This window comes from Impatiens glandulifera, chromosome 1 (assembly GCF_907164915.1).
Source record: "Impatiens glandulifera chromosome 1, dImpGla2.1, whole genome shotgun sequence".
NCBI classification, from domain to species: domain Eukaryota; kingdom Viridiplantae; phylum Streptophyta; class Magnoliopsida; order Ericales; family Balsaminaceae; genus Impatiens; species Impatiens glandulifera.
In genome coordinates, this window is record NC_061862.1 from 11,158,482 (window position 1) to 11,176,663 (window position 18,182).

Genomic DNA, 18,182 nt, shown 5'->3' on the forward strand with positions numbered 1-18,182 from the left:
AATATATCTAAATATATATATTTAAAATAAAAACAAAAGAGTATAATTAAAAATTGTATATATTATCAAGAATCATAAATTAAAAAACTGTTTTCACATTTATATCTTATTCAACTATATTTATTATTCATATTAAAAAAAAGAAAAGATAAGAACAAAAAGATGAAAAATATTAGTATTAAATTTAACCGATCGCGCGTTTCATGAAGTAAACTCAAGGGAGTTGAGCGTTCAACCACCCAATTAATTATTTTCCCATCAAATACCCTTCCTGGTTCGGTTTAATTAAACCCTAACACATGAACCGGAAGGATATGTTCGTCATTTCCCTCTCCATCTCTCCCAATTGTAGCGATTCAACAAATTCACTAAAGACTTTTCGAGTTCGACTGATTCCATTTTCCTCAAAGCATACTTCTTCATAATCATCTTCAATCTCATTTTGTTAATTTCTGTTTCCTCGTTCAATTCCAGTTTCTCTTACACAAACCACACCGATTGATCACAATCTTAGATAAAATCCTCTGTTTCATTGAGATTACATTACTACTCGGTATGATCGAGACGGTTTTCCAATTTCTCCTACCTTCTTCTTGGGAATTGGAACTCACTATCGCCGTCGCACTATTTATCATCGCTGCTTACTGGTTCTTTACCTACGGAGCTGATGCTAATCACGACAATCAGCCTCTGCCTCAGAATTCGTCTTTTGATGATGATAATGATAATGACAAGGAAAAGGTAACTTCAATTTGGAGAGTAGAGTGTTCAGAATTGTGATCACGAATGAATGTTACTATATATGAAAATTCTAATTTATCGAGAATATGTGTAAGAAATAATACTTATGTTTTTCTCTTTTGGTTGATTGTCAGATAACAGGAGATTCTACTTACTTGATCAAGGTATGTATGTATGTATGTACCTCTAAATATAAGTTTGGTGTTGATTCTTCAAATTGAACTTGGAAGTCATATCATAAGTATTCATTTTCAGGTTGAACTCTTAGCAGCAAAAAATATAATTGCTGCCAATATAAATGGAACATCGGATCCTTATGCAATGATTACCTGTGGTATGGAAAAGCGTTTCAGGTGATTATATAGATGGATTGTTATTAGGTGTACTTGTCTATATATTTACTTATTTCTTACCTGTTGCTGCTGCTGCTGCTGCTGCAGCTCAATGATTCCAGGTTCGAGAAATCCTATGTGGGGGGAAGAGTTCAACTTTCCTGTTGACAATCTTCCTGCTCAGGTATGAGTTTTGTACTATTAATCTATTTTGAGGAGGCTACAATGTTCTAAAGAACATTTTTAATCTGATTTTATGTTGCGTATTATCGGTCGTAATTCATTGTTGCGGTTTGTTATAACATAGGGAATCAGTATCTGTCGTAGCCATGGTTTGTTACTAGTATCTATTAGAAAGAATGTTGTATTCTTATTCTTTGGAATCTTAAAGTAATTAAAGTCCTGAATACTTTGACAGATTAATGTGACAATATATGACTGGGACATAATTTGGAAAAGCACTGTTCTTGGCTCAGTGACTGTTCCTGTTGAAAGTCTAGGTCAGACTGGTGCTGTATGGTATACACTAGACAGCACCTCAGGTCAGGTATGAGTGTCTGCTGGTCACTTCTTTGTTTATTGTTGGTTTTATGCTATGTAATTATGTACTTTTTATGGTTTATGATTTAGTCATGTAAGTTGGATAACTGTTTTATTTTTCAGGTTTGTCTTCACATCAAGACCATCAGACGAGCTGCCAATTCGTCCAGGTATTGCACATCTCCAATGAACCTTTCTCAAACATAAACAGACACTGGCATCTTGAAATCATATATTCTTTCTGCGCTGAAATTTCATGTGGGAGAATCTACATGAATTTAGGTCTGGTATTAATATTTTGTAGTAGGACCTTGAATCGAAGAAGAAGAACAACTGAGAAACAAGGAGCAACTGTTGTTTATCAGAAACCTGGGCCTTTGCAAACAATATTTAATCTCCTTCCCGACGAGGTATCTTTTCCTCCCTGTAGAGGTCACACAAATGCATTTGTCACATTATGATCCGTTAAATAGTATGGAAGAAAGTTGACATAGACAATATTGACTAGATTAAAAAAATTATCATTTTGCTGGAGGATGAGCTTATTACCGATTTACTTATTTCAGGTAGTTGAGCACACCTACTCGTGTGCACTTGAGAGGTCCTTTCTCTATCATGGTCGCATATATGTCTCTGCATGGCACATTTGCTTTCATTCAAATGTTTTCTCCAAGCAAATGAAGGTCAGTTAACAGTTCAATTTCAGAAAACTCTCACGGACATCATTACCATTTTGGATCTCGCAGAGAAAGAGCTTATAAATGTTAAATTTTAGTAAGTATTCGTCAAATTTTCTTGCTATTACCCTGGAAAGATGAACTAGAAATGTTCTCAAGACCAGGTTTTCAGTCCATTCCTGTTGGTCCATTATCATTCTTATGGCTTAAAATAGAAGTTTATAATACCATAAGAACCATTTAACCAGTTTTTTACTCAATTTGCAATGACATGTATTTTCTGAATTATGTTTATTTTGACAGATGATTATACCACTTGGAGATATTGATGAAGTAGGTGATTTTGTTTTTCATCTCGCTTCTTTGTCTTTCCTATTATATTTGAGTGGTTGGGTTAATCCATTATCATTCTCATGGCTTATTCCATGTCTTTCTACTCTTCTTTTGGTTATTCATGTAGATAAGGAGGAGCCAACATGCAGTTATCAATCCTGCTGTTACTATAATTCTTCGGGCTGGCACTGGAGGACATGGTGTACCCCCATTGGGGAATCCTGATGGTTAGTTACTAAACTTAATTGGCAGGTTATGCTTTTAAACTCTCTCACTGGATTAAATGCATTTGCATAGGCCATATATCTGAACTTGTATCCTAGATCATTTTATGTGACGTGGTTTTTGTTTTTTGTTAAAACGTTTCAATTGAATTCACCAGGTATAATGACTGCTTTTTCTGTTTCTGTTTCCAGGTAGAGCCAGGTACATGTTTGCATCATTTTGGAACAGAAATCACGTCATAAGAGCTTTACAGCGCCATGTCAAGAACTACACTGCGATGGCAGAAGCTGAGAGGAAGGTTCATTCTTTTGGCCTCACAATCATTTTTCCTAAATTACTTCTAAAACATTTTATGCAGCCATTTATTGATCATAATCTGACTTCTGGGACCAATAAAACAACTATCTAGTGCGGTTAAGAGCGTGTTTGATGTAGTTCTTTTTTTCTTTTCTCAAGTAAATCGCTTTTTGAAAACAAAAAACCTAGTTTAAGGAAAATGGTGGATTATTTGAGTTTAATGATTAAAATATCCTTTTTATATAATATTTAAAATGTTAATAATAAAGTAGGGATAATTTGATATTTTGGTTAATGATTTGAATGATGAAGTGATTCGTGATGGGACTAAATCCAAATAACCCTTCATCAAACAAGGCCTAAAACTGGGATTGGGAATTACTTTGATCAGTTTTTGCATATTCATCAATTGTGGTCCATTTATGACATAATGTTGAAGCCGTGTATTGGAATGATTTATGTCGTATAGGAGAAGGTACAGTCAGCAATCCGTGCCCATAGCAGCTCTATTGGAAACAGTGACGAGCTGGCAAAGGTTCTCAGTGAGTCTGCACCAACAAAACCTGCAAAAATTCAGCCCTTCATCAACGAGGATACTCTTTCCAGCATACATAATGTATGTTATCCATCTATCAGTTTGTTCTGAACATTACTTCCTCTATGTTGTTTGTATAAAAAAATGTTTTCACAATTGTAGGGTGTTTTTGCAAGTACGGCTGAGCAATTCTTTGATATATTTTTGAGTGATGGTTCAAATTTTACAAATGAGTATCGAGCAGTCAGAAAGGACACAAATCTCTCTGTAAGTACCAGTCAGTGTTACTATGTTGATCTTTGATCTGAAACTTAGGATGAAAAGGTGTTTTTTGGGGTTGTTATTTCTAGATTGGGCCATGGCATGCGGCTAATGAATACGAGGGTCAAGTGAGAGAGATAAAACTGAGAGCCCTTTGTAACAGTCCAATGTGCCCAGCAGACACTGCGATGACAGAATGGCAACATGCTGTTTTGTCTCCAGATAAGAAGAAACTGGTATGAACTGACCCCGAGAGAATATAATAATAACTGTTATATGTATCTCTATTAGCTCTTTGATCAGAGGAGATGTGAACTCTTCAGGTTTTCGAGACTGTACAACAAGCACATGATGTTCCATTTGGATCTTACTTTGAGGTATACACAATGACCTGTTTTGTTATAATTTTACCCAAAAATCACAATGTGACAGCTATTCTCCCGGTTAAAATCAGGTACAATGTCGATGGACTTTGGAGACTAGCTCTGAGTCGTCGAGCAATGTGGATGTACGAGTAGGTAAGATATTTTGATAAAAAAAATTGAATGTTGGTATTACGAGCACTCGAAGCTGGTTTCATTTGCAACTTTTTTTTCAGGTGCACAATTTAAGAAATGGTGCGTGATGCAGTCGAAAATCAAGTCAAGTGCAATGATTGAGGTAGGACAAGCGTTGTCTTCTTTGATCATCCATTCATTGTTTATACATATATACATATAATCGTGTATTCGATGCAGTACAAGAAGGAGATAGAGTTGATACTCGAGGTGGCAAATACGTATCATACTAATAAATTGAAGGCTTCTTCGGATGGGGAGCTTACCAATAATGACACTGTATCTAATCAAAGAGAAGATTGCATGAAAGAATGAATGAATGAAGTTATTGGATTCTTCAAATTTTCCTATTGTTGTTATATGTAATTTGGAGCTAACAATCTTATATTACAGAAGATGATGTTGTAAACTCACTTGTATATTTGTAATCATTTATTTATTTTTGTTTCTATATACATTATACAATTTTAATTGTGAATGAGCTTACTTAAGTATTTTTTATTTTAATGAAGAAGAACTAGTATGACATTCCATAGCCATATCCCTGCTTTAATTCAAAGGACTTCTAACTAGAATCGAACTCGTGATATTTTGATCTTTTAAACTAACTCTTATCACTGGTTCTCTTGGTCGATTTATTATTGTTTCATTCTCTTGTAAGTGTTTTTTTAATGAAAGAGAACTAGTATGATATTTCACCGCCATGTTCCCACTTTAGCTCAAAGCATTTTAGTTGAAATGTGTCATTTTGATCTCTTAAGTTGATTTTTATCACTGAATTACTTTGGTCAATTTATTATTGTTTCATTCTTTTGTAAGTGTTTTTTTTAATGAAAGAGAACTAGTACGACATTCCACCACATTTTTAGTTCGAATCAATCTCTTGACATTTTGATCTCTTAAACCGACTTTCATCACTAGACTACGTTTTCGATTTATTATAGTTTCATTATTTTGTAAGTATTTTTTTTAATAAAAGAGTGAAATAAATCAGAATGAATCAAACAAGGTCTTAGTCCTTACTAAAAAAGGGATCGGGGAGTAGGGTCCACAGAAAGGGAAAGTTTTTGATATCCGCTTGTTTGTTTGTCGCTCACTCTCGTCTTTCCTCGTCTTCCTTGATACACAGCAACATGATAACAGCTGGATTCCGTTCACTCAGCTAGCTGCTCAGCTTCACCATCTCTCTCTAGAGCTCCGATTTCTGATTTCCAAACCCTAGGGGGGACGATTCATCTAACAAAAAAGCTTAACTTTGATTGCTAAAGCTTCTACTTCAATCACTCAAGCATCGCCTTTCGTTTACTACAGGTATGTCCATGGATTTTAGTTGTTTCGTTGTAGAAATGAATCACTTTCATATGGGTAATCATTGGATCACCGATATTGGAGACTGCGGCGAAAAAAGGTGTTTTCTTTAGTGTTGAATGTTGATTAACATGGTGATATTCGGTTTGAAAAGGGCTAGATGCAGTAGTGTCAAAAGTAGCTTTATAGTTTTGCTGAAAAATATGATCTTTATTCTTGATTACTTCATTTGATTTCTAGGTATTTTTTCCTTTGAGTTTCCGTGCTAAAATTTTGGACTTTTCTCTCTATGGTGATTTGTTTCAGTAAAGTTCTTCCTTCTGGATTTTGATTAGCTAATGTGGAGGTTTCTTTCATGAACCTCTATGCTGTCCAAGGGATAGAAAACTATGGAATGTGTGAAGAATGTTACACGTCTAAAAGGTAAGTGATCAAAAACAACAATATTGTTCTCCTAAGACATTGATTGAAAATATCTATTGCTGCCCTTTTAATGTTGAAGCTGTCTAAATTTGTGCTATAGTGGTATTAGTAGATTAGGATGATGAACCGCCAATAAATTTATGAAAATACGTGTTACTAAGTTCAGTGTCCATATATGATCCCATCTAGATCCACACTAATGAGAAATCTGATAGAAATGGTGTTCCAAATGAATTAGTTACCCTTATATAATCATTTTTTTCTTGCATTAAGAAGGTTGTGCACGCTAAAGGTTTAACCGCTCTACAGGTTCTCTTTGCTGTCAATTGTTAATTTTCACAATCTGGTTATCAAAACTTCAAGATGCATTTACGATGGAAATAAGAACTGAACTAAATCACACGCCAACGCAATCTTCTTTGGCTAGCCCTCCCGGAGATGGACTTTTTCAACCAATAGAAATATCGCCTGCTATTATTCCAAGTTATCCTTTCCCTTCTCCCGACGAATCTTTACCTCCCATGTATCCGACCTTTCCAACCACTTACGAACCAGTCCTGACTGGAAAATGTCCCGTAAATTTCTCTGCCCTTTCAACTATCTTGGACAAGACAGCATCAGACTGTTCTCAACCTTTGGCTGCTTATATGGGAAATGTTATCTGTTGTCCTCAATTCAGCAGTTTTCTTCACATATTCCAAGGGTTCTATACAACTGGTTCTGATAAATTAGTTTTGCAAAATGGAACTGCTTACGATTGTTTCTCAGACATAGTTAGTATACTAGCCAGCAGAAGGGCAAATAACACTATAGCCTCCATTTGTTCTGCTAAACCGTCTAATCTTACTGGCGGGTCATGCCCAGTGAAGGACATAACCGTCTTTGAGAAAACGGTGAATACAAGCAAATTGTTGGAGAGCTGCAGCAGCATTGACCACCTGAAAGAGTGTTGCAGGCCTATCTGTCACCAGGCAGTTACAGAGGCTGCACTTCAAATTTCATCAGGACAGGGGCCTAACCCTAGTCGGCTAGATGCTATTAATGATTGTAAACAGGTTGTTTATTCTTGGCTCTCAAGGAAACTCCCTTTGGATGTCGCCAATACTGCATTTCGAATATTATCAGCCTGTAAAGTCAACAAAGGTATATATTTACAGTTATACCCTCTATAGTCTTCTTAATTAGATTTCCTAGTTATGCTCTCAAATGGTAAGAATCTTGAACTAAGAGGCCAGCGAAAAAAACCCGAGTCTAAAAAAATATTTTGGCAAATCATTCTCAGTTATGGTAATCATTATTATTATTGCTGCAGTTTGTCCTTTGGAGCTTAAGCAGCCGGTAGATGTAACGAAAGCATGCAGTAATATTGGTCCTGGTCCTTCATGTTGTAGTGCATTAAACAGTTATATATCGGAGATTCAGAAGCAAATGCTGATAACAAACAGACAAGCCATAGGATGTGCTACTCTGTTTGGCTCGATGCTTCAGAAGGGTGGTGTCACGAAGAATATCTATGAACTTTGTGATGTCGATCTCAAAGATTTTAGTCTCCAAGGTATTATATATCGCATTGTTTGCTGTCAACACTTTTTTTTATTTCTTCTTCTTTCAATTCTCTGATGAATTTTCTTTCACATCTCTCCTGTTGATATTCGTCGGAGCAGCATATGGTCAACAAGGTGTGTCTTCTTTGACTTGGTCTTGTGATATCAAGATTTGATTTTTATTTTGTTGAATCTCATTAAATGTAAATATTATTAATATATGCATGCAGGGTGTTTGCTTAGAAGCCTGCCTACAGATGTTGTGTTTGACAATATGACGGGCTTCAGTTTCACTTGCGACTTAACTGACAACATCGCTGCTCCATGGCCTTCATCCTCTTCTATAACATCCCTATCTCTGTGCGCTCCAGGTAATCACCGATCTTGAAAACCCTAATAATTTATAAATACACATTCTCATTGTAATGTAAAAAAATTGTGCAGAAATGTCATTGCCAGCACTACCAACATCTGAGATATTGGGAAACCATGGTATGTAACAGACATTAGCTTATTTTTCAGGGTTTTTTTACCGGTTATGATAGCAAATATTGTAACTAAATGCAGGATATCGAAGCAGCAAATGTGAATTTATGGCACCCATTTTTTCAATCATTTTATTATGTACATTTTTCGTGTGTTGAGGACGCGGGATTCATTGTATTGTAATGTAATATTATTGTATAGATAGTTTAGATTTAAGCTGAGTTTAGTCTTCTTGTTGTCTTGGTCTGGTATATGATGGTGAATGGTCATGGTTTTCTTATTGCTGAGGCCTTATTATATTTTTTAAGAATCTTTTTCAAAAATATTATTTAAGAGATAAAAGAAAATAGTTATATGTTATATAGAAATTATTTGGACAACAAAATTATATAGGAAGTAAGGTTACAAATTTGGGGAAATTTGATGAAATGACCTTAAAGATCAACTTATTAGATTTTTTGGCCAGCACATAAATAAATGCGCTAGTGACACTTTTATTTTTTTGGACGAAAATGTCCTCGTTGCGTATGCCGCGTAAAAAGTCTACAATCGCGAGACGTAACCGGCGATCGTGAGACGAAAAAAAAATCATTTGTATTTTTTGAAAAAAAAGATCGGCTCGCGAATGCTGATTACGTCTCGCGACAAGGGCAAAATTGTCTAAAAAAAGAAAAATGTGTCACCGGCTCTTTTTATTTTAAGCGCGGATCAAAAAGTCAAATAAGTGAATCATTAGGGTCATTTCGTCAAATTTCTCCAAATTTGACGTGATCGGACACAGGTTTTGAAAAAAAAAAATATTATTTTATATTTGTATGCACAGTGGTTAAGAATTGTAGCATTGTTTTCGTTCCCAACTTTGTTGTCGGTTTAGTTGTCTTTTTTTTTTATTTAAATATAAAACACAAACTGTGACCTGAAAAAAGATTATTTTATTTTAAACATAATGGACAAGCTGATGAATAAATAAATAATTGATAAATTCTTCAAACATGTCTAGTTGTGAAATAAATATATAAAAAATAATTAAAACAAATGCACGTATTTTAGCAGCAATATATATTCCCTACTTGGATGCCAGCTGTTCTCTAGTTGCTCGTGGCTGGCGCAAGCTTGGGCCTTGTTTGATCTTGAGTTATTTTTAAAAAAAATTATATAAAAATTTAATAATCATAATATCTTTAATATTTTAATTTAAAATAGATTATTAAACCATAAAAAGAGACACGTATCCTTTCCACTCAATTGATTAATTTGAAATGGACAGCATTACCTAATAATTGACATCTTATTATTTATGTTTGATATAAGGCATATTTTATATAACAAAGTGATTTATTAGGATTGTTTAGGTCAAATTGATCTAAATATTATAAAGATGATAAAGAATATAGCGGTCTTTATAATTTTAATAAAAATTTAAAACACTGTTTATACTGTATTCTTAAATAAAAATAATAAACATAAGAGATTAAAAAGTCACGACTTTAATTCTCACTTAATACATTTAAATAAAAATAGAAGTCATAAATGTAGATGAAGGCGGTGTCATACTAATAATTTCTTTCTTGCATTCAAACAAAATATATATTCTTTAAAAATAATTATGATAAAATTATTTATATATATATATATGATAATATATTTTAAATTTATACTATTATAAAGAAAAAAAACTTATTCTTATAAAATATAAAAAATTCAAGTTAAACAGTTTTAAACGAAACCATTCGAATTAAAAATGCTGATTATATATTATGGTCAATGGAAGAATTCAAATAGATTGCTACAGTGATTTATTAATATTAAACTATTAATCTTTTTAAAAATTAATATTTTTTTTTATTAGAAACGTGTTACAAAAGTTTGAAAGATTCATTTTGATGGTTGAAAATTGGAATAACTTTTTAAATTAAAAAAATATAGCAATAACAGTAATAATATCATTACAGAATCCCATAATTGATTCATATCCCCTTTTGGCTGCTGCCACTCAAAGTAGGAAAAAAATGAGATGACAACCCAATTAAAACTAATTGCATTATATAATTATTTTATTAGAGGTTAAATTAATTATATTATTTTATTATATCTTGATTGTTTCTTCCAAAATATACACAAAATTAAATATAAACAAATTGGTAGAATATATAATGAGTTGGAGTTTTTTTAATTTCCAATCAGGTGATTAATAAAAAGTCTCATATTTTCAAAACAATCAAAGTATAAACAAATATTAACTCGAGTATATTGGGAATCTCATAAATAAGGCTACAAAGGTTATTCCATATGAGATAGATCACTATGTCATTAAACATGTAGATAATGACAATACATTTATGAGTTTTAATATTGTTTATGTAAAAATTACACTTGAAAGAAAGAAGATATTTTATATGACATTTCAAAACAATTGAAATATTTGGTTTGAAGTTGTGATTTTTTTTTTATTATTATTTACAATTGTTTGATATATATATATATATAATTAATGTTTAATTTGAATTTGTTTGGTTTGTCAGGGCGAGAGATGGTTAATTTATATATATATATATATATATATGAGAGTAAATAGATATCTGTGTCGGATTATGTGTTGACCCGTCCATAAACTTGACATTGTTAAAAAAAAATAAAAAATGTAGAAGTTATACCATAACAAAAAGAAGTACTATCATTTAACCAACTAAGTTAATAAAACTTTATACTTTAAATTCAACACCAAATTTGATGAAACGTGCGACATTTCTAACAATATAAGTTCAACTTTTTAACTAACTAATATATATATATATATATTATAATGTTTAATTGAATTTGTTTGGTTTGTCGGGTCGAGAGATGTGGTTAATTTGGATATATATGTGATAGTAAATTAATACTTGGGTCGGATCATAGGTTGATCCGCCCATAAAATTGAAACAGTCAAAAATAAACAATATGTATGTTTTTTACTTACAACATAACAAAACAAGTACAACCTTTTAACCAATTGTAATTAGGTTGTGACTTTTCGAGAGATAATAAGTCGGTAACAATTGAGAGCAGTTAAAATATATGAATTAAATATTTGATTGACCAATGTATGAGGTCACGAGTAGTGATGGCAACGGGTACCCTATCCACCGGGCAGTGAAATACCCATCCCCGAACCCGATTTTTATTTTATTACCCATCCCCGACCCCGAACCCGACGGGTATATCTATTTGTATTTTCATCCCCAATTCTTCGGGTACCTGATATCCGACGGGTACCCCATTACCCTATTAAAATATGAATTTTTATTTATTATTTTCTAAATATACTAAATACTAAATATTAAAAATACATATAAAAATATTACTTATTCAATTATATTGTAAAAGTTGAACAATATACATACATGAATTTCAACAAGAATTAGAGAGAAGTTCAACAAAAAAAAATAAAGAAAATGTTGAAACAAAAGAGAGATAAGAAATGAATAGAGAGGAAATTTTTTGTTATTAAAGAAAGAAAGATTAAGAGTCATGGAGAATATAAATTAAATTAATTATGGCGTGGAGAGTGGGTGGTTGAGTGTTGATATAATTAATTAATCAATATATTTAATGTAAATTTATAATGATGATATTGATTTGAAATTTGAAAAGTTAATTTAATTTTCAATATATATATATATTTAATATTAATATTTCGGGTATCGGGTTTGGGTTTTGCACACTTCTCATTCCCGAACTCGAACCCGATCGGGTAATCATTTTCAGTCCCCATCCCCGATCCCAACCCCGATTTAAAATATCCGAACCCAAATCTAACCATCGGGTACCCATGGGTATCGGGTATACAGGTACCCATTGCCATCCCTAGTCACGAGGTTAAATGTCGATTGAGATTGCTGATTTATTTTTCTAAGGACAAGAGACATGTGAAAGTGTGATTGAGATTGATGATTGGTTTACCTATGGTGTGTGAAAATATGATAAAGAGACATATGAAAAAGTGTGAGTCATAAGATATCGACTAATTAACTTGTTGGAAAAAATTAAAATAAGAAAAGAAAGAAAGTTAATTAAGAAAGAAATAGTTTAATTAACTTTAAAAGAATATAAAAGTCTTTTATATTTTGGAACATAATTTTGATGATGTTATTACGTTCAAACTGAGTTGTCTATGTGTTTTGTGCAGGAACAAATCTAAAAGACAGTGCTAACTTAGACGTATTCTAAAGCAGACTATCTTAGACGTCTTACGTAGTTAGACGATGACGTCTAACTCCTTTAGACACGGTCTAAAGGAATACATAGTTAAACGAGGACGTCTAACTCCTTTAGACGTAATCTAAAGGGATACATAGTTAGACGAGGACGTCTAACTCCTTTAGACGCAATCTAAAGTGATACGTAGTTAAACGAGGACGTCTAACTCCTTTAGACGCAGTCTAAAGGGAAAACGTAGTTAGACGATGTCGTCTAACTCTTTTAGACGCGGTTTAAAGGGAAACATAGTTAGATGAGGTCGTCTAACTCCTTTAGACGTTGTCTAAAGAGAAACGTAGTTAGACGAGATCATCCAACTCCTTTAGACGCGGTCTAAAAGGATACATAGTTAAACAAGGACGTCTAACTCCTTTAGACACGATCTAAAGGGAAACGTAGTTAGACGAGGTCGTCTAACTCCTTTAGACGTGGTCTAAAAGGAAATGTAATAAGACGATGTCGTCCAACTCTTTTAGACGATGTCTAAAGGGAAACTCAGTTAGACGAGGACGTCTAAATCCTTTAGATGTTGTCTAAAGGGAAACGCAGTTAGACGAGGACGTCTAACTCCTTTAGACGCTGTCTAAAGGGAAGCGCAGTTAGACGAGGATGTCTAACTCCTTTAGACGCGGTCTAAAGGGATGCGTAGTTAGACAAGGACGTCTAACTCCTTTAGATGCGGTCTAAAGGAATGCGTAGTTAGACAAGGACGTCTAACTCCTTTAGACGCAGTCTAAAGAAATGTGTAGTTAGACGAGGACGTCTAACTCCTTTAGACGCGGTCTAAAGAAGAACGTCTAATGCCTTGCTTTAGTAGTTGTCTGAAGAAAGCATTTGTCTAACCACGATCTCTCTATTGTTGTCTGCTCCACTTTCTTCTGTGTAGTCTGACAAGTCAGCTAATTCTATCTAATGAATTAATGCCACGTACGCGGATATATCTTAAATATACATTTCCAGTACAAGACAAGATCAGAGGATATTCGACGCACTACCTGTTTGGTATGGCCACGATCATATTATTCAAAGTCTGTTATACTCTAGTACTATAGGCGGCCGTCTAACGGACATACGCCACGTGTCCTCAAAGAATATTCGACCGTTGGTGTACTTCAACTATATATGGAAGCTAAAGGACAACGATCAATAAAGCCAATTTTTCACAACTCTGAAACATACTCTGCTCATATACACGCAAAATCTTTTACTATCTTTTCGGTGAGAAAACATCAGTGCTGTAAGTTGAACAAATGATGTTTTGTTCAACAGAGAGTTAGCTAGATCAGTGAACTGTATTTTATTCAAAGTCTTTAGTGGACATCCTTCCGGTTGTGGAAGAAGGGGTGACGTATGGATTTTATCTCCGAATATCCATAAAACTCCTTGTGTTCTTTACTTTATGCCATTTGCATTCATTTGTTTAAAGCTTCAAATCCAACGAACATTATCGCACTTGAATCCATTTCAAGAGTTTGGAGGATCGATTTGAGAAGAATAGAAATAGATACTAATCCCTTACAGGATTACTATCGAAGAGTTTATCGTAAGTTATTAACAATAGTTAGACCTCTAGTCTCTATTGGTAATACCGATCCCAACATAACTAATTGGTAAAAAAATTAAATACATAATATATACATACACAGAATATAAAATTATTTCAACAATATCAAGTGGTCTAGCGGTTAAGGTGTTCATATTTAATGTTTAAGACTATGGTTCGAATCCCAAAAATTGCAAATTTAAATGTGAGTATAAATATTTGAAAGATCGATGTTAAAAAATGCAATCTTGTTTACCGTGGGGATAAAGATGCATATGAAAAATGTGAGGTCATGAGGATGAGGGGATAAAAGATGCATATGAAAAAATGTGTGTCACAAAATGATGATGGTTGAGGGTTAATGGTTGGTTTGACGAGATGATAAGAGGTGTGTGATCGATTAAAATTGTTTGTTGAAGTGAGGGTAAAAAAGGTCGACTAAGATTTTTGGTGGGTGGTTTGCCGATAGTCAAGATGAGGGTCAATTGGGGATTGAACTTAATTTTTACAAATTAAAATAAATTAAATTTTAATAATATTAATTTATCTAAAATATTTATAAATAAATAATATTTTATTTATATTTTTACCCGTATAAATACACGAGATTCATTATAGCAGCACATCGTCCTGTTTATGAAGCTCACCATTTACCATTTTTCATTCCCAAGACATGTATGTGTATGTGCTTGTAAGCTTTAAGATAATTAGTTTAGCGTCCTTAATAGTATTCTGCATATGTTTTATGAGAATATTGAGATTTTGGAACCATTTTCATTGGATTGTTATTGAGATCAAGTAATTTGAAGCTTAATAGATAGTAACATAGACCTTTTTTAAGAAACACCACTGGATGATTTTGTTCCGTAAATTAAATTGAAACTCTTGGTATTCATTTATTAAATTAATATATTCACAAACACGTGTATCTCGTTGTTTTTAATAGACTGTTTCCAAATTGGGCTCATTCATCATGCATTCATGATCTTTAAGCCTGTACAGGTCTTTTAATTTAACTTTATGCCTTTCTATTGTGAACTTTGGAGGACTTGGTTTAATTTGTCTATTCTACTACTAGTGGCGCGAGGTTTTGATTTGTAAACTTTGCTTCTTATGCAGTTATATCAGTTCCATGATTTTAACCATCTACATCCATTATATCTTGGACCTTATCCTTTGTTGATGCGTAGTTGTATAATTCACCTTTTTTTTCTCCACATTGCATAGTATTGAGGATAAAGATGCATATGAAAAATGTGAGGTCATGAGGATGGAGGTCGAGTGGTGGATCTAAGATTGATGAGTTATTTGCTGAGGAGATAAAAGATGCATATGAAAAAAATGTGAGTTACAAAATGATGATGGTTGGGGGTTAATGGTTGGTTTGACGAGATAATAAGAGGTGTGTGATCGATTAAAATTGTTTGTTGAAGTGAGGGTAAAAAAGGTGACTAAGATTTTTGGTGGGTGGTTTGCCGATAGTCAAGATGAGGGTCAATTGGGGATTGAACTTAATTTTTACAAATTAAAATTAATTAAATTTTAATAATATTAATTTATCTAAAATATTTATAAATAAATAATATTTTATTTATATTTTTACCCGTATAAATACACGAGATTCATTGTAGCAGCACATCGTCCTGTTTATGAAGCTCACCATTTACCATTTTTCATTCCCAAGAAATGTATGTGTATGTGCTTATAAGCTTTAAGATAATTAGTTCAACGTCCTTAATAGTATTCTGCTTATGTTTTATGAGAATATTGAGACTCTAGAACCATTTTCATTGGATTGTTATTGAGATCAAATAATTTGAAGCTTAATAGATAGTAACATAGACCTTTTTAGGAAACACCACTAGATGATTTTATTTCGTAAATTAAATTGAAACTCTTGGTATTCATTTATTAAATTAATATATTCATAAACACGTGCATCTCGTTGTTTTTAATAGACTGTTTCCAAATTGGGCTCATTCATCATGCATTCATGATCTTTAAGCCTGTACAGGTCTTTTGATTTAACTTTATGCCTTTCTATTGTGAACTTTGGAGGACTTGGTTTAATTTGTCTATTTACTACTAGTGACGCGAGGTTTTGATTTGTAAACTTTGCTTTTTATGTAGTTACATCAGTTCCATGATTTTAACCATCTACATCTATTATATCTTGGACCTTATCCTTTATTGATGCGTAGTTGTATAATTCATTTTTTATGCTCCACATTGCATAGTATTGGGGATAAAGATGCATATGAAAAATGTGAGGTCATGAGGATGGAGGTCGAGTGGTGGGTCTAAGATTGATGAGTTATTTGTTGAGGGAATAAAAGATGCATATGAAAAAATATGAGTCACAAAATGATGATGGTTGGGGGTTAATGGTTGGTTTGACGAGATGATAAGAGGTGTGTGATCGATTGAAATTATTTGTTGAAGTGAGGGTAAAAAAGGTCGACTAAGATTTTTGGTGGGTGGTTTGCCGATAGTCAAGATGATGGTCAAAATGGGATTGAACTTAATTTTTACAAATTAAAATTAATTAAATTTTAATAATATTAATTTATCTAAAATATTTATAAATAAATAATATTTTATTTATATTTTTACCCGTATAAATACACGAGATTCATTATAGCAGCACATCAACTTGTTTATGACCATTTACCATTTTTCATTCCCAAGACATATATGTGTATGTGCTTGTAAGCTTTAAGATAATTAGTTTAGCGTCCTTAATAGTATTTTGCCTATGTTTTATGAGAATATTGAGATTTTGAAACCATTTTCATTGAATTGTTATTTAGATCAAGTAATTTGAAACTTAATAGATAGTAACATAGACCTTTTTAGGAAACACCACTAGATGATTTTGTTACGTAAATTAAATTGAAACTCTTGGTATTCATTTATTAAATTAATATATTCATAAACACGTGCATCTCGTTGTTTTTAATAGACTATTTCCAAATTGGGCTCATTCATCATGCATTCATTATCTTTAAGCCTGTACAGGTCTTTTGATTTAACTTTATGCCTTTCTATTGTGAACTTTGAAGGACTTGGTTTAATTTGTTTATTTTACTACTAGTGGCGGGAGGTTTTGATTTGTAAACTTTGCTTCTTATGCAGTTACATCGGTTCTATGATTTTAACCATCTGCATCCATTATATCTTGGACCTTATCCTTTGTTGATGCGTAGTTCTATAATTCATCTTTTTTTGCTCCACATTGCATAGTATTGGGGATAAAGATGCATATGAAAAATGTGAGGTCATGAGGATGGAGGTCGAGTGGTGGGTCTAAGATTGATGAGTTATTTGTTGAGGGGATAAAAGATGCATATGAAAAAATGTGAGTCACAAAATGATGATGGTTGGGGGTTAATGGTTGGTTTGACGAGATGATAAGAGGTGTGTGATCGATTGAAATTGTTTGTTGAAGTGAGGGTAAAAAATGTCGACTAAGATTTTTGGTGGGTGATTTGACGATAGTCAAGATGAGGGTCAATTGGGGATTGTACTTAATTTTTACATATTAAAATTAATTAATTTTTAATAATATTAGTTTATCTAAAATATTTATAAATAAATAATATTTTATTTATATTTTTACCCGTATAATATATTTTTTTTCTACATTCAAAAATATGTAAAAAAAATGTTTGGTAAGAAATTTGAATTGAGACAAAGAACTTGACATACCTAAATATTTGAGTTATTATTTTGATTATTTTCTAGTTAGAAAAAAATCGTTGAATATTCAATGATTTTAGTCTTCCGATGCATATAATATATAATGTTATTATTATGACATCTTAGAATCGTTTTGGAAAATCAGTGGACTTATAAACTCGATAACTTATTGAAAACGTGTTTGTATTCTTTTCTTATTTTTGTAATTTTTTTTCTCATATAATTTTTTCTTATTTGTGTTTAAACAATCTTCCGATGCATATCATTTATAATGTTATTATTATGACGTTTTTTAGAATCGTTCTGGAAAATCAATGGACTTATAAACTCGATAACCTATTGAAAACGTGTTTGTATTATTTTCTTCTTTTTGTAATTTTTTTTTTCTCATATCACTTTTTATCATTTGTGTTTAAACAATTCTCATTATTTTTAATATTTA

General features: G+C 32.5%; 2 protein-coding genes across 3 annotated transcripts; both read left to right on the forward strand.

Moving 5' to 3' along the window:
• The first annotated feature begins 347 nt into the window (after window positions 1-347).
• LOC124920647 (BAG-associated GRAM protein 1-like) lies at window positions 348-4,951 on the forward strand. Of its 2 annotated transcripts, none has more exons than XM_047461184.1 (17): window positions 348-741; window positions 876-905; window positions 997-1,094; window positions 1,182-1,257; window positions 1,492-1,620; window positions 1,737-1,783; window positions 1,921-2,023; window positions 2,180-2,296; window positions 2,594-2,623; window positions 2,751-2,850; window positions 3,040-3,146; window positions 3,615-3,761; window positions 3,843-3,947; window positions 4,031-4,318; window positions 4,396-4,459; window positions 4,540-4,601; window positions 4,679-4,951. In XM_047461184.1, the coding sequence occupies exons 1-14, from the start codon at window positions 556-558 to the stop codon at window positions 4,181-4,183; spliced, it is 1,428 nt and encodes a 475-aa protein (XP_047317140.1). In that variant the 5' UTR covers window positions 348-555; the 3' UTR covers window positions 4,184-4,318; window positions 4,396-4,459; window positions 4,540-4,601; window positions 4,679-4,951. The 2 variants fall into 2 exon arrangements, with proteins under 2 accessions (XP_047317140.1, XP_047317139.1); XM_047461183.1 differs by having other exon boundaries at window positions 349-741; window positions 1,918-2,023.
• A 667-nt stretch (window positions 4,952-5,618) lies between these two features.
• On the forward strand, window positions 5,619-8,495 carry LOC124919338 (uncharacterized GPI-anchored protein At1g61900-like). Its single transcript, XM_047459561.1, has 8 exons — window positions 5,619-5,809; window positions 6,113-6,229; window positions 6,539-7,372; window positions 7,542-7,784; window positions 7,894-7,908; window positions 8,004-8,144; window positions 8,218-8,265; window positions 8,341-8,495. Exons 2-8 carry the CDS (start codon window positions 6,196-6,198, stop codon window positions 8,415-8,417), a joined length of 1,392 nt encoding a protein of 463 aa, XP_047315517.1. The 5' UTR covers window positions 5,619-5,809; window positions 6,113-6,195; the 3' UTR covers window positions 8,418-8,495.
• The last annotated feature ends 9,687 nt before the right edge of the window (window positions 8,496-18,182 follow it).

What these genes read in the sequence shown, in the direction of transcription:
- LOC124920647 (XM_047461183.1), top strand. Translation starts at nt 556, where the DNA reads ATGATCGAGACGGTTTTCCAATTTCTCCTACCTTCTTCTTGGGAATTG. An exon ending in CGAGCTGCCAATTCGTCCAG is followed by an intron (nt 1,784 to 1,917) that starts GTATTGCACATC and finishes AATATTTTGTAG; the next exon opens with TAGGACCTTGAATCGAAGAA. An exon ending in TTAATCTCCTTCCCGACGAG is followed by an intron (nt 2,024 to 2,179) that starts GTATCTTTTCCT and finishes TACTTATTTCAG; the next exon opens with GTAGTTGAGCACACCTACTC.
- LOC124919338 (XM_047459561.1), top strand. Translation starts at nt 6,196, where the DNA reads ATGGAATGTGTGAAGAATGTTACACGTCTAAAAG. An exon ending in AGCCTGTAAAGTCAACAAAG is followed by an intron (nt 7,373 to 7,541) that starts GTATATATTTAC and finishes TTATTGCTGCAG; the next exon opens with TTTGTCCTTTGGAGCTTAAG. An exon ending in CCTATCTCTGTGCGCTCCAG is followed by an intron (nt 8,145 to 8,217) that starts GTAATCACCGAT and finishes AAAATTGTGCAG; the next exon opens with AAATGTCATTGCCAGCACTA.